This window comes from Branchiostoma lanceolatum, chromosome 4, assembly GCF_035083965.1.
Source record: "Branchiostoma lanceolatum isolate klBraLanc5 chromosome 4, klBraLanc5.hap2, whole genome shotgun sequence".
Lineage (NCBI taxonomy): Eukaryota > Metazoa > Chordata > Leptocardii > Amphioxiformes > Branchiostomatidae > Branchiostoma > Branchiostoma lanceolatum.
In genome coordinates this window covers 26240342-26253484 of record NC_089725.1, presented here as the reverse complement: position 1 = coordinate 26253484, position 13143 = coordinate 26240342, and the positions used below count along the sequence as shown (strand labels likewise).

The following is a 13143-nucleotide window of genomic DNA, read 5'->3' as shown; positions in this document are numbered from 1 at the left end:
TCATCTTCAGAAACAGTTACTGTAGCTATCTGTGACAAACAAGGAATGTCAACATGCAGGAAAAGTCAATTTGCTCAGTTCCAATACCTAATTGTTTATTTTCGTAGTGATAACTGGAGCAGCTACTTCATTACTGCGCCAGATTTGGTTGCAAATTTCAGTTTCAAGCCTTCCTTCATTAATAGCCTTATCTGTAAAATTTCCGGAGAACGGTTAGGATGATGTGTGTCACTCTAGCTTCCTGAGAACAAAACTGCAACACTGACATAGAAACTGTGTCATGGATGTCCAGTTTAATAAGTACTTCTCTGTTTGTAGAATTGGAGAGAGGATGTACACTTCACAGCTCTTCGGTAATTAGGGTGTATCCACCCTTGTTTATCTTGCAATTCAGCCAATTAGACAAGCATCAGGCAGAAAAGAGAGTGAATTAAAAGCTATGTGCCTATTCAGAAGAGTGAGTGGTCTGTCACAATACCTATTGTCTTCTTACCTGTGGCAATTTACAAAAGACACAGTCATCTATGGTATAGGGGATCATTTGCATCTCAGTCAGTCACTCAGTGTCACTTCAGGTAACAAGCACAGCTGCAACATTCACTTTACAGGTATAGTTTTACTCTGTTTGGAAATATTTTGGCAAGCTATGTGCATTTCTTGGCGATAAGGTTCTTATCCATTTATAAGAAGGCTCTTGTAATACTGAACTGTAATACAAGTATTATATCAGAATTTTACACAACTGCTGCCTTACAATACATCATATTTTCAAAATTTCTTCAAAGTTGTTGTCAGACTAGCAACGTCAGTCTTGTTGTTATGTCTGTAGGGCTGTTAGTTATAGTGAAATAATTAAAGTAAAGCATTTAATTGGCAAGACAGGTAGCACCTGAAATGACTGAGTTACTTGTAACTGAGGCACTTAAAATACACTTATTGATAAAAGTAGAAAAGAAAGGTGTCAGAAGTTACACTGTGTTAGAATGTTAGGTGCAGTTTACATTACGTTTTTCGCGTCAGCGGCAAAATTTCCCGCTGTCGGGAGGCCGCTGTCGCGACGTCTCTAGACACACCGCCCGGAAATCTGACAGACACCTGCGGTGCTTGCATTTCGCCATCTTGTAGAAAGTATCGGGCAGGTCGCGAACTTTCCTTTTACTCGCTTGGCCTCTCGCAACCGCTGTTGTATTTTTACGTAGACTATCTTGTTCCTGGATGACTCCAGCTTCTTCTGGATCTCGTTCTCCGACCATATACTGATCAGGCAACCGGTTTCGGCAAATCGCGGCAAATTACAGCTAATGGGCTCAAATGGTCGGGCGAAAGTGTTGTATTTTTCAAGGACTTGGTTGGTAAGTTTTCGCTGGCTTTTTTTGATTGAGTCTTGAAAAACAGGTTTTTAATGAGATCAACGTATATCAAAGGCACCGATTTCGATTGTGCGTAAGCATAACAAAAGCAAGAAACAAAATTGTATGATTGTACAACGGTAGACAGCGTCTCCCCGCCTTGTTTATGTGTAGATATTCCATGCTCATCACTCGTAAATGTGGGGAGGGGTCACAAGTACGATAAATATATCCGCGGGGAAATGAATGCACGCGTACGGCACAAAAGTCGCCGCGGATCCCGCGAATCTCTCTCTCTCTATATATACCGGGGATCTAAGTAGACTTACAGTATGCTAATCAACGCGTGCTTTATGCTAATCGCCGAAACCCTGACTCCCGCTGACGCGAGCCCGACGTATTCTCTTTAGACGGAGTTTGAAGTTGACGGGGACTCCCGCTGCGCTGACGGGCGACGACTTCGAAGCTGACGGGAGAAAATTTGTTGACAGCGGGACTACGTCGACGGGAATTGTCTTTACACGGGGTTCCCGCTGTCGCCAGTGGCGCTGACGCCAGTGGCGCTGACGGCAAAAGTATAATGTAAAGAGAGCCTAAGACTACATGTACATGTGAACCAAGTCTTCTTTCCCTGGCATACCCTGGTGATTTTTTCCAACCATTTACCCCATCTAACTAGCCAAGAGAGAGTACTTCAACTCCGTAAAAATCAATCAATCCAGACTTTGAAGAGTGCTCTAAGCCAGTACGAGTTGATTTGATGACTCTCAACTTTCGAGTTAGTGCATTTTCTGCATGTTCTGCCACAGGAAAATATTGCTTTGCTCAGTAGGCATGCCAAGAATGCAGCTAACCAGGTCCCTCAGGACCTGTCCCTCACATATGTGGCCTGGGCACAGCCTGAGCAGATTGCATGTAGGCAGCTGAGGTGTTGGGTTCAGTACTGCAGGAAGTTTGGTACAAGCTCAAGCAAATATCTCAGAGGTCTGTTGGAATACTTGTATGAAGGAAAGGTGACTTTTCCGATAACTTGGATGAAGAGATGTGACTGGTTCCTTTTGGAGAACTGAGGATGTGGTTTTGACCATTTGCCAAGTATACAAAGAAGGAAGGAAGGAAACTTTCAAGGTAATTTCCTGAGAACAGTTGTGTTCAACGGTCATATCGTCCCTTGGTCTGACTGTACTGTAGTGTAAAAAAGCATGGTACCTTTCTTGCCATCTTGTTGATTGGTCATTTTCACCAGGTCTTTTGTTCCTCCAGTTCTATCTAGAGTGACAGCTTTCTGTGCATTTGTGAAGATTTGTCACACCTTGAAATGATTTAGCCTGGTTTCAACCAAGCCCCGTGTCCGCCCGCCGCCTGTAACGGCTATCCACCCACGGAGCTTGGTGGGAAGCGCCGGTAACACGGGAGAAGCCCACAGAGCTGCCTGCCTAGGCCAGACTCTAGTTGCTAAGGATGATTATTGCTGTTGCTATCCAGTGATTGACAGCTGCAGATGTCTGATCTGCAGGTGGTAGGAATAGAGTTTCACAGGCCGTTTCTCTGTACTTTGAACACTTTTCGGCAGTCAAGTCTTTTCTAATTGGATTTTCAAACTTGGTTTTTGATGTGGGAGAAACTGACATTGTCTGCCTCTAAAGGAACAGATAAACTAAGTACTAGGTTTAAAATCCCTTTAACCGGCTTGGATACATCTCATTTCTCACCCTCCCAACATCTGGATCTCATTTCCCATCCCTTTCTCCCCGTCTGCCTGTGTGACAGCTAACAGACAGGATAACAAGGTGGTTTCTATGGCAATGGGAGCCTAGCTGAAATCCTGCCCTGTGATTGGTGTTACCATTTTTGATAACGGCTCCCCAGCCTTAGAGAGAGCCGCGCACAAACTCCGCGGGGAGGGGAGAGAAACCCCCGGACAGCTGGAGTTTGCGTGATACAGACTAGAAATGATTGTGCTATCAATGACAATAGCCAATCAGTTGCCTCGTTCATTATAGCTGAACTATTCCGTCAGAAAGCAGTCCTGTAAATTCTCGTATGGGTTGTAGATTCAAACTGTTGTAGGCATACCCGTAATAAGTACTGTACTAGTGTAGGTTAGTCATGAATTCAAGGAGGGCATATAAAGAGCGTAATTGAAATGAAGCTAATGCCCCAGGGTCATGTCGAAGACCCTGAAAAGCCAGCAAATCCCAAAGTAATTTGGTGCTGCACAGGGTGTTTTGCTGTAGTCTGTTGGCAGAGGTCTGTTGAGACTTGAGAGGCCTCTTGAATAGCAAGCAGACCAGTGTGGTGTCTTTTACATGTGGGTCATGGCAGCCACTTCTTCCATTGTTGCCGTACAAGGTAAGAATAGCCTGAGATAATCAGCAACCATTTTTAAAGATCCCTCTTCAGGAGGGAGCTCTTTATGCCAAGTCCCTGGATAGCGGCATTGTGAGCATTGGAGGAGTCACTGGACTTTTATGTACTGGCAGAAGACCAGTCAGTCATCCTTTGTTGGCTCTCAGGGGAGCTTCTTCCAAATGGGGCTTGTAGCTAATAGGTACAGCAGATAAAGATTGTGTTTTCTTATTCTATCACTTGAGAAATGAATTGATCATATTTTTAGAATTGTCAATTGTTTGTTTGTAACTACATGTGTCAGCTAGCTTCATTGGCATATTCCCTTTTCATACTACAGCTAGTATAACTAAGCTACGCTATTGCTTATTTATCAACACTGTACTAAGTACTAGTTTAAGTACTACTTGTAGGTCCGAAAACCCATTTAACAGCATGGTAAGTCAATTTTCAAGCAGAGAGTCCAACAGAGCTCTCCCATCCTTCAACCTGACACCCTTGGTAGGGAGTGGTTTTCCTGGAGGCATGTTGGTGTTATGTCTCACTTCCCAGTCTTCGCTCAGGGGGACCCTCCTTGCCTATCTTCAGGTCAAGAAGCTGATACCAAGTGTCTTGTTACCTCTCCGAGATTAACAAGCCACGAGCCATTCTGTCCTCCTAGTTCGTTTTAAATTTTCTGGAATGGCGGAATCTCTTTCTAATGAAACTAAGTCCCGACGAATGCTCTCCTGTATCTATTTTCCGTCACGTTTAACGGTTATTCCCTGTTCCTTACTTTATATGGCAGGCACAGCACGTCATGGCTTACTGCCAACAATCATTTCTTCATTGACAAGTTGTCGGAAATCCCGATGATGTTGGCTTGCCATCTCCTCGCTTCTTTGAAGGACCAGGGCACAAATATTTGAACCTGTAAGGGGAGAGGACTGCAATATCTGGTCCGTTCCCATTGGCCTTGTCTCTAGTTTTAAGGCCGTCCAGCCTTTGTTTTGACATCCCCCTTCCAACAAACAGAGGAGGCTGGGGCACAAACATCTTCTGCAGAGGTTCAGCTTTCCACTTCTAATTATGCACCGGTGGAAGAGGGGTGAGCACAAGTCCTAAGCCCTGTTTTTCTTCTGCTAAGGAATCCGCCTTTCTGAGAAGAGCTACCCTGGCTGAAGTCCATGTATCCATGGCCTGGAGAGTTTGTGCAAAGAGCTTTCCCTGCCATGGAGGGTACAGACAGGAAGGTAAACACCGATGGCTGTGTTGTCAGGGGTGGTGGGTTAGAGGTTCAGTGACTTGCCACAAGGCTGCCTAGCGCTGGCTTCCGTTTAGACAGGGGTAATGTGGTACAGATGCTGTTGTAGTGTTATTTCCGACCCTTGGGTTACTCTGTGGAAGTGGTTGGGAAAGTTTGCATTTTCCAGTTTGAAGCCACTCCCGGCAATTGCAATGATTCAGGAGCAAGTCCGTCCTTGAGTGCTGGGTTTCCCCTTTCAGCTTTTGACCTCTCGGAGCAAAGTGGTCTTGCTTTTTCTGTACATGTGGGCCACAGGGGCACAGGCGGTTTGTTCTGAAAGAAATGGGATTTCCTCATGAACAAATTACCAGTACGACTCTCCAGGAACTTTGGGACATTTTCTACAGATAACAATCACATTAACTGCACAATTCAATCAATCATTGTTATGCCCAGTACTTTGAAGTGTCTTCTCCTATTCTGAAGATTCCTATTATCCAGCTACCTCTCAATGGATACTTCTGAACATTACAGAACTTCAATGATTCTGTTTCTCTCCGGGAAGCCAATTATCACCCTTGCTGCACACTATCCTGCATGTGCTTCAGTCATGCTCTCATTTGCTGTATGGTCTCTGGGCCACGGTTCACCACTCCGGGTTTTTGTCCAAGGTAAGAAGAACAGGTAATGATTGGGGGGAGTTGGACCATGTCGCTGTTATCTGAGTCTACATGTGCATGATACATGTGCAATTTACCGGCCTCACCCTGAGTCTAATGCAGGCCTTATGCCAGTGTAGATGGGTTGACAATGAGGTCTAACGTCTGGCCCAAGGCTGGTGCAGCTGTTGGTTTTTAGTAGCGGAGATGCCTTTGTCTGGTAAGGGTGCTGCTCCAAAAGAGACTGAAGAGTCTTGTCACTATATTGTTACTCCTCGTCTTCCGACTCTGCTTCAGCTCTGAGGAAATGTTGGAGACTAGATCAGGTTGGTGTATGATTTCAACTTGGGCTTTCTACATCCTTCGGAAGCTGATGACTGTTTTTGCATGTAAAAAATGTTTTTGTCCATCTGGGTCACTCTCCATATGTGTCAGGGACTATTTTTCTTCACATCAGACCAAATCATTATCTTCATGGGGAGTCATGAATAGTGAAAGTTTTTGTTTTCTACCATGTGATAACTCACCATATTTCTTACCAGATCTTCCAAAGTCTCTCACCCCTTATCTTGAAGACAGTTTGATAAAAGCCATTCCAGCCCACCAGTTGTCAATCTCTCTTCAATTTGCCAAGGTTTCCCATCCCTAATTATTATTATCATAATCTGCACTGTTTATTTTCTTCTCCCCTTGGGACTGTCTCTGTGGTATAATTAAAACCACATCTTGTGCCAAGCCCAGTAGCTCTTCATGTGTTGCTTGTAGTCTGTAGAGACTGTACCATAAAGCTGATACTTTGTCATGTTTGTGAAGGAGCCAAATTTGTCATCACCGAACAGTTGGGCAGCCCTGAATCAAGGGGCCGCTGATCCGTATTATTACTCAGGGCACATCATCAGTAGTGCCAGTAAAACTTTAATCCCTATACCCCAGGTCTCAGTATTACTAGCGGTAAAGCAGTGCTCACCTTATGAATAATAGATGCCATCCTTTCATGTGAAGTAAGGCGTAAATGTTGGAAATGTGATCTCTGATGCACCGTGCCCCTTTGAAGAACGAATACAAGCCCCGGTCCTGCTATCAGGTCACTCTTGCCATTGGATTTGGCAAGGTTAAATGTTATGTACTGACAAGGATATTCAATCATGTATCCTTCTGTAGGAAAGTATCTTTCAAAGCCACTCTTGTTCCATGTGTTCTGTTGCTTCCAAATTTGTTTTAAAAAAGTCCACTTTTGGCAAGAACCAGTAATACAATTTGATGTGTCTGGCCCTGGATGGAAGTAAGAAGTCTCTCTTCCATGAGTGCTACTAATGTTTTTATAGACTTGAGAGCTATCCGTTGCCATTAGGTAATTACTTGAATGCCAGCGAGCCTCATGTGGTCTGGCAGTAGCCTGTCATCGTAAAGCTTGTTTTTCCATTCCAGGGAGTTGAAAGGGTGAAGTGCTATCCTTCTTCTCCTCTCGTGACCTTGTCAGTTGACCTTGTGAAGGCAAAGTAAACCATTGCACCAGTGATAGATGTAGGTTGAAGAGGCAAGAGCAGCTAGTGTGATCAGAGAATGCTCTGCTACATGGTTGTATATCTTAAATCATTGGCTTATCCAACATTTTTTCTGTGCAAGATGGTCATTGTTACAATACCATTCTACAGAATGTAACGTTGGGTAACATAAATTCGCGGGGTACTTAAATTCGCGATTTTTCGAAAACGGCGTATTTAGGGATATGTGCTACATGCAAAATCAGTTATAACGCCAGCAATGCAAAGCAGACAGACTAACGTATTCAGAACACTGGCTGAAAAGCTTCGATAACCATGCATTAGAAGTTGGCGACGTCAAAAACTCTCCGTCCCTTATTGACAGAGTCTGGGGGCTTCGTGGGAGAATCACCCAGCACGGTTGTTCGCTGGTTTATAAGACAAATGTCACATCTCCTGCCTGCTAAACACAATTATTTATAAGACAACTTATTACAATCTCTTTTGCTAACCTGCAACTGGATTCTAAGTGTGATCAATCATCAAAACTCCTCTCTGTTGCTACAACCTACGGCACGTGTATTTTCCCGCCGCCATATTGTTAACCAGAATCCTGTTGTCAAGCAGACGACAAAGGTTTGTGAGGAACACTTTTTTGTCTAAATGCTGCGTGTGATAGTGGACTGAGGAAGATATTTTCCTCAAAGTTTGCTCCTAACACAACAAGGAACACATGGACATAGTAGTATTACCATTGCTACGGCATCCAGCTAACTTGCCATGAATAATGTAACGTTACACGTTGCCCGATGATGACGATGGGCCGACTTTGAGTGAAGTTCTACCGACTAAACACACGGGTTGTTCCCGAACTGGCCTGATGTGTGCGGTACGGCCGTTTTTTCGTGTATTTTTTTTACTTGGACACGTCTATATCCATAGCACTCTCCTCAAGCCAAGGATGGAACGAATAGCTGCTGTATAAAATGTGATTAGCGGTAAGATATTCAAGACGAATCTTCTCTCCCGAATTAATGTGCCCCCCTGTCCGACAGCACCTTTATTGTGCGTGCGGCGGACGGTAGTTTCAAGTTGAAATATTATGGTGTCAGCACGACTAGAGACAAAATCTACCATATATATGATTAGTGCAAAGATAGTACATGATACTGACAGAATTATAGAAAAAAAGGATGGTTTATTGTTCTGCTAGATTGATTTCAGTCAACCATTATCGGAAAAATCCCGAATTTATGTTACCCAACGTTACATGTATTCAATGAAAATAATATAGTATCTTATTTATCACTATGTATGGTTGAAGAGAAAAGAAATTCACTAACTCACTGATGGAACCTCTGTCTCTTGGCTCTATCTGATCTTTCTGATGCTAAAAGTATGATTTTGCATATCATTGCCTGCCACCATGTGTCAGCTATTGTCTAATCTGATACTCTCCAAGCAGAGGTTGAATGGGCAGATCGTCACCGTTTTATCATATGCTGTCATTTTTTGTCGCTAGCCCATTCTAACGGGCTAGAATGGGCTAGCGACAAAAAATGACGGCATATGATAAAACGGTGACGATCTGCCCATTCAACCTCTGCTTGGAGAGTATAAACTGAAGCGTCTTACCTTTAAGTTGAAGATGAGTTCACTGCATTTTATGCAGTATACATTACAAATTGCAATAGTGACTGGAAAAGCATCCAGTTGAATTGTATGGATAGTTAAAACTTATAGTGATTTCTTTTGTGCCAGTTTATCAGCTACCTTCCTGTACAGGTATGCTGTGGTCCAGAACATTATACATCATTAGCAAACTGCTGCCCTTTTGACCTAAGGTTCTATCAACAGGCCGGTACTGACCATTGTTGTTCTGTTTGTGTCCTGTCTGTGCAGGAAGTGAAGGAAGGGCAGCCTGGTGTACCATGATCAAAGACAAGGTTGGCATGGCCCGGAGAAGCCTTCCCCCCTCCCACAAGTACGTGGATGTGGTGTTGCTGAATGGAGATCATGTACAGATAGCTGCTGAGGTGAGTTATTGTAATGATGTTATATACACTTTTCAGGTCTGCAATTAGCCTGGATGCCAGGCTGTTTCCAGGGGCCACATAGGCCCGCTCCTCGACTGAGTCGGCTCCAGGGCCAATATGCCCCAAGCCAAAGGAAATTTTACCACAGCCCCTGAGACCAGGGAAGGCTGTGTTACAATTTCCTTCGGAGCATGTTGGCCCTGGAGCCGAGGAGCTGGCCTGTGTAGGCCCTGGATACAGCCTGGAATCCAAGCTAGTCTGCAATGTGATTTAATATGGCACGCATGCGTGCAATATCCAGAAAAACGTGACGAGGTTGCATATTACAAGATTCCCCTTCCAAGGCTTCCATACATGAATGTAAACATCCTGCTGCAATGTTTTCGTTCCATGTTTATTCACATGTGATTATAGCTAGTAATGCTGCCTGCAAGGACATTTAGGGGACAAAGTACACGTATCATTACTCTGCCCATGATATAGAGCATGAACAATATTACGACCATCATTTACATGGTCTATCATCATTTGTACTGGTTGTAAGGGCTGCAATGTCCCGCACTTGTTATGGTTGAAGGAATATGCTCCCCTATTTCCCCACCTGAAATGTCAACATGATTTGTGAAATAGGCCTTAAATGTATGCAACGCAGAATTTAATTTTCTATATGGGTTAGGGGGCAAAAAAAGCAATCATAATTCAATTCTAAGCATGTTTGTAATGCTCCATGGAAAGCGATGGTGCATTAACCAGATTTAGATGTCATCTCTGGTGTAGGTTTCCATTTAACATTGTCAGTAGACATCAGCTTCGTAATGAAAGTACTTTCAATCCAGTCCCTGTTCACAAACTTGCTGCTCCTTTAGTGAGGGATGTCAAAATTATTATGTTAACCCCTGGTCCTGTTGTTCCAAAGAGCCATGTTCTGTCTGTGTTGCTTTTCTGTCAGCATGGGCCTGTTTGGAGAAATTTCTCAAGTAGACTGCGTTCTTTGTTTCTGTGGAAGGAATAACATAACAAAGTGATCCTGTGACTGGAACTTATAGGATAGGCAAGAACGTACAAGCAACTTGGCCTTGGATAAAGCACGGTCCGTGACATGTAGTCTTGAAAGAGGTCTAACCTGTGTTTATACTGTATAAACATAACAATGTTGGAACTGCTAAATCCTCTTTAGTGAACATTGACATGGTGTGATGAACTGTTCTGTTGTGTAAATACATTACCTGTACCCATGAAGATTATTCCCTCAAGTTCTATTATCTAGATCTCCTAAAATTGATAGAAATTATGTTTATGTATATTGTACAGACAAAAACAGTTAGGTGATAGTAACTCTTCAGCCTCCTGTATGAATATTAGTAAGCTGATGAAAAAGATGAAAATGAAAACCAGTGGGGGGACTGCTGATGAACCAAGTTGGTTTGATGCGTTTCAGGGTAAATTTGCCTTTAGGCTGCAAATAACCATCCTGTTGTGATTTGTGCTCAGGGTGCTATAAGTATAACCAGTATAAGCGAGCCCCACCTGTCTCCTTATGTTTCCTGTCTCCCTAGTGAGTACTTTGTGTTGGAGCTATAGTTTTAAGAGCGCCTCAAGGATGTTTTTTCTCTCTCAAAAATGGGAAGTGATGCTCAAGGCACAAACTCAACGAAAAAAGGAACTTTCAGTTTCACGATCGTATACATCCGTCAGTCGATCAGTCATTTGTCAGAAGAAACAGAATGAAAAGAATGTCGTCTACTGGTGAATAATGCGACTTTTAGCTATTGATTAAGTACATGTAACGTTAGGCCCAAACCTGTCTACTCTGTATATTCTGTTTAGGGTTCACAGCAAAGGTAGCCTCTACTCTGTGCATTGGCTGAAAATGTAACATGTTCCCTTTGCTACATTTCAGGGAAAGGCTCGGGGACAGGACCTGTTCAACAAACTGTGTTCCCTGCTAGACTTGAAGGAGCCACACTTCTTTGGTCTTGCTGTAGCGAAAGGTGAGTTGAGTACCGTGCCTCACTCAACAGGTGTATCAGGGCTTACTGTGTGGACATGTCGAGAATTCTTGAAAATATTTTCAAGTTTTTGTGCCTCCATTTCCACAATACCATGGGAAATAGAGAGCACAATACTTGAGTTTCCTGCCAGGCACTTAGTGGTGTTTATACTTTGTTGATGGCACAATTTGCAGAAATGGTAATCATGTTGGCAAACTGAGATTTTGTGGAAGCATATGTCATGATGTCACCCTGACATTCCTGTGCTCATGCTTCAGGTATTCCCTAGAGATAAGCCCTTAAGCATGACACAATGGTGCATAAGCACCTGTAAAACGGAAGACCAAATAGCCCGAGGCAGACCATCATTACAACCTGCTGTTACCGCTGACTGCCAATCAGTGGGATCAGCATGCTGTACTAACACTAGAAACCTCTGGAGATCTGCAGTACTAGTGGCAAACTATGATTAACCAAACTGTAGAGCTTGTGATGAAACATTTTCTCAGACCCTAGTAGTCAGAGGGAATAGAGACTAGAAGATACATGTTTTCGATTGAGAAGTTCTGTTTTCTGCACTTATTGATAAAGGTCTGAAAGAATTTTCCTTGGGGCTTATATTTGTACAGGAAGTAAAGATTTCCTGTTTTTTACTCGGCTGTAGGATTTTTCAAAATCCTCATAATGTCGGAGAGTGACCGATGTAATTGATGGTTAGAAAACGCATAACATCATGGGTGAGGAATGTAAAAGGGTTATGATGGTAAAGGATGCTATTCAGAGATAATAATGACAGCAATGGGAAAGTTTTGGGCTTTCCTTCTGTAAACTATAATGAGCTGGGTGGGGCCAGGAGGTCTCAGAACATGCTTGAGAATAGACAGAAGATCCAAAGCTTTGCCGCCATGGGACACAAAGTTTCTGGAGCTCACAAAATAAGATTAGATTGATACTAATGGAACAGACGCTGGTAATAATTGGAAAATATCTCTCCCTGCTTCATTAAGAAAAGGGAAATTTGATTAATGTACCATGGGCAGCCAATAAAGGCACACAAGAGTTTAGCGTAATGGGGTAATGAATTATCCACCATATGCCTGCTCTCCACTGGGTGAACCTGCCCTCAGTGGGGAAAGGCAAGAGGAGCTGTGACGACTTGTGAAGTGAAATGATGTTGTCTTGTTGTTAACAAGGTGCATGGAGTCATGGACTGAGGTCACCATAAAAAGAAATTTATGATTTCATAAGCGTATAGTGGGAGAATTAAAAGATGGTGCGTCATTTCATCATATATATTGCTTTAGAAACTCAGACTTTGAGGTTTTTATTGTTTGGGATGATATGCCATATGGCCCATCTTCACTATTTATACACGTATACTAGTAATACCAATACAGCCACTTTGGTAGCATTTACTCACACTCCTTGAGTTTTCAGTCCATTTTAAAGGTGTTATCATTTTGTGTCCTAGACTGCAGCGAGAGATAAATGGTACAATTTAAACAGCTTTGCGGAATGATTCATGTTGAGTATTTAAGGACTACAGGTGGCTTATTCAGAAGGTGCTCATTAGTTGTGTCGTTATCTCTTCAGTGAGATTATGACTCAGGTAAATCAGTCCCTTTGTCAGCCCAGGTAGATCCGATAATGAGTCCCAGTAAGCAGGGTTGTTTGCCAGGAAGTGTAGAACATATCTTAGCCTGTCTGGATACAATTTAACTAGTGTCATACTTATGCTCTGAGCTTAACTGATCCCGCTGATATTTCAATAACAACAGTATTCATTTGTTGAGTATGAGGTAATGTTTTCTGCTGACAAATGTATGACCTCACCTTTCTGAAATGTCTGTTATACACACTTCGCTCTTAGTAAGTCCTACAGAAATTCTTTATTACATACACGTATACAAACATCCCTGTACCAGAATTTGTTGATAATTGCAAAATCGATAATGTATAACATATAAAAGAAAGAAAATCTACCTTCGTTCACGACAGATGATTGTCTTTTGAGCAAAAGAAAATAATTGACACCAAAACATGTAAATAA

At 42.8% G+C, this 13143-nt stretch overlaps 1 protein-coding gene across 6 annotated transcripts in view; it reads left to right on the top strand.

Annotated features, from left to right (window-relative positions):
* Positions 1–2263: 2263 nt before the first annotated feature.
* Positions 2264–13143, top strand: part of LOC136433711 (FERM domain-containing protein 6-like) — a 32734-nt gene continuing 21854 nt past the window's right edge. The window contains exons 1-3 of one of the 6 annotated variants that reach the window (XM_066426159.1): positions 2264–2477; positions 8969–9102; positions 11003–11093. In XM_066426159.1, the coding sequence (XP_066282256.1) occupies positions 8998–9102; positions 11003–11093 (196 nt within the window). In that variant the 5' untranslated portion in view covers positions 2264–2477; positions 8969–8997. Of the gene's footprint in view, positions 2478–3578; positions 3702–4732; positions 4931–5874; positions 5909–8968; positions 9103–11002; positions 11094–13143 lie in introns of those variants that run through there. The other 5 variants (XM_066426156.1, XM_066426160.1, XM_066426155.1 and 2 more) reach the window with 5 other exon arrangements.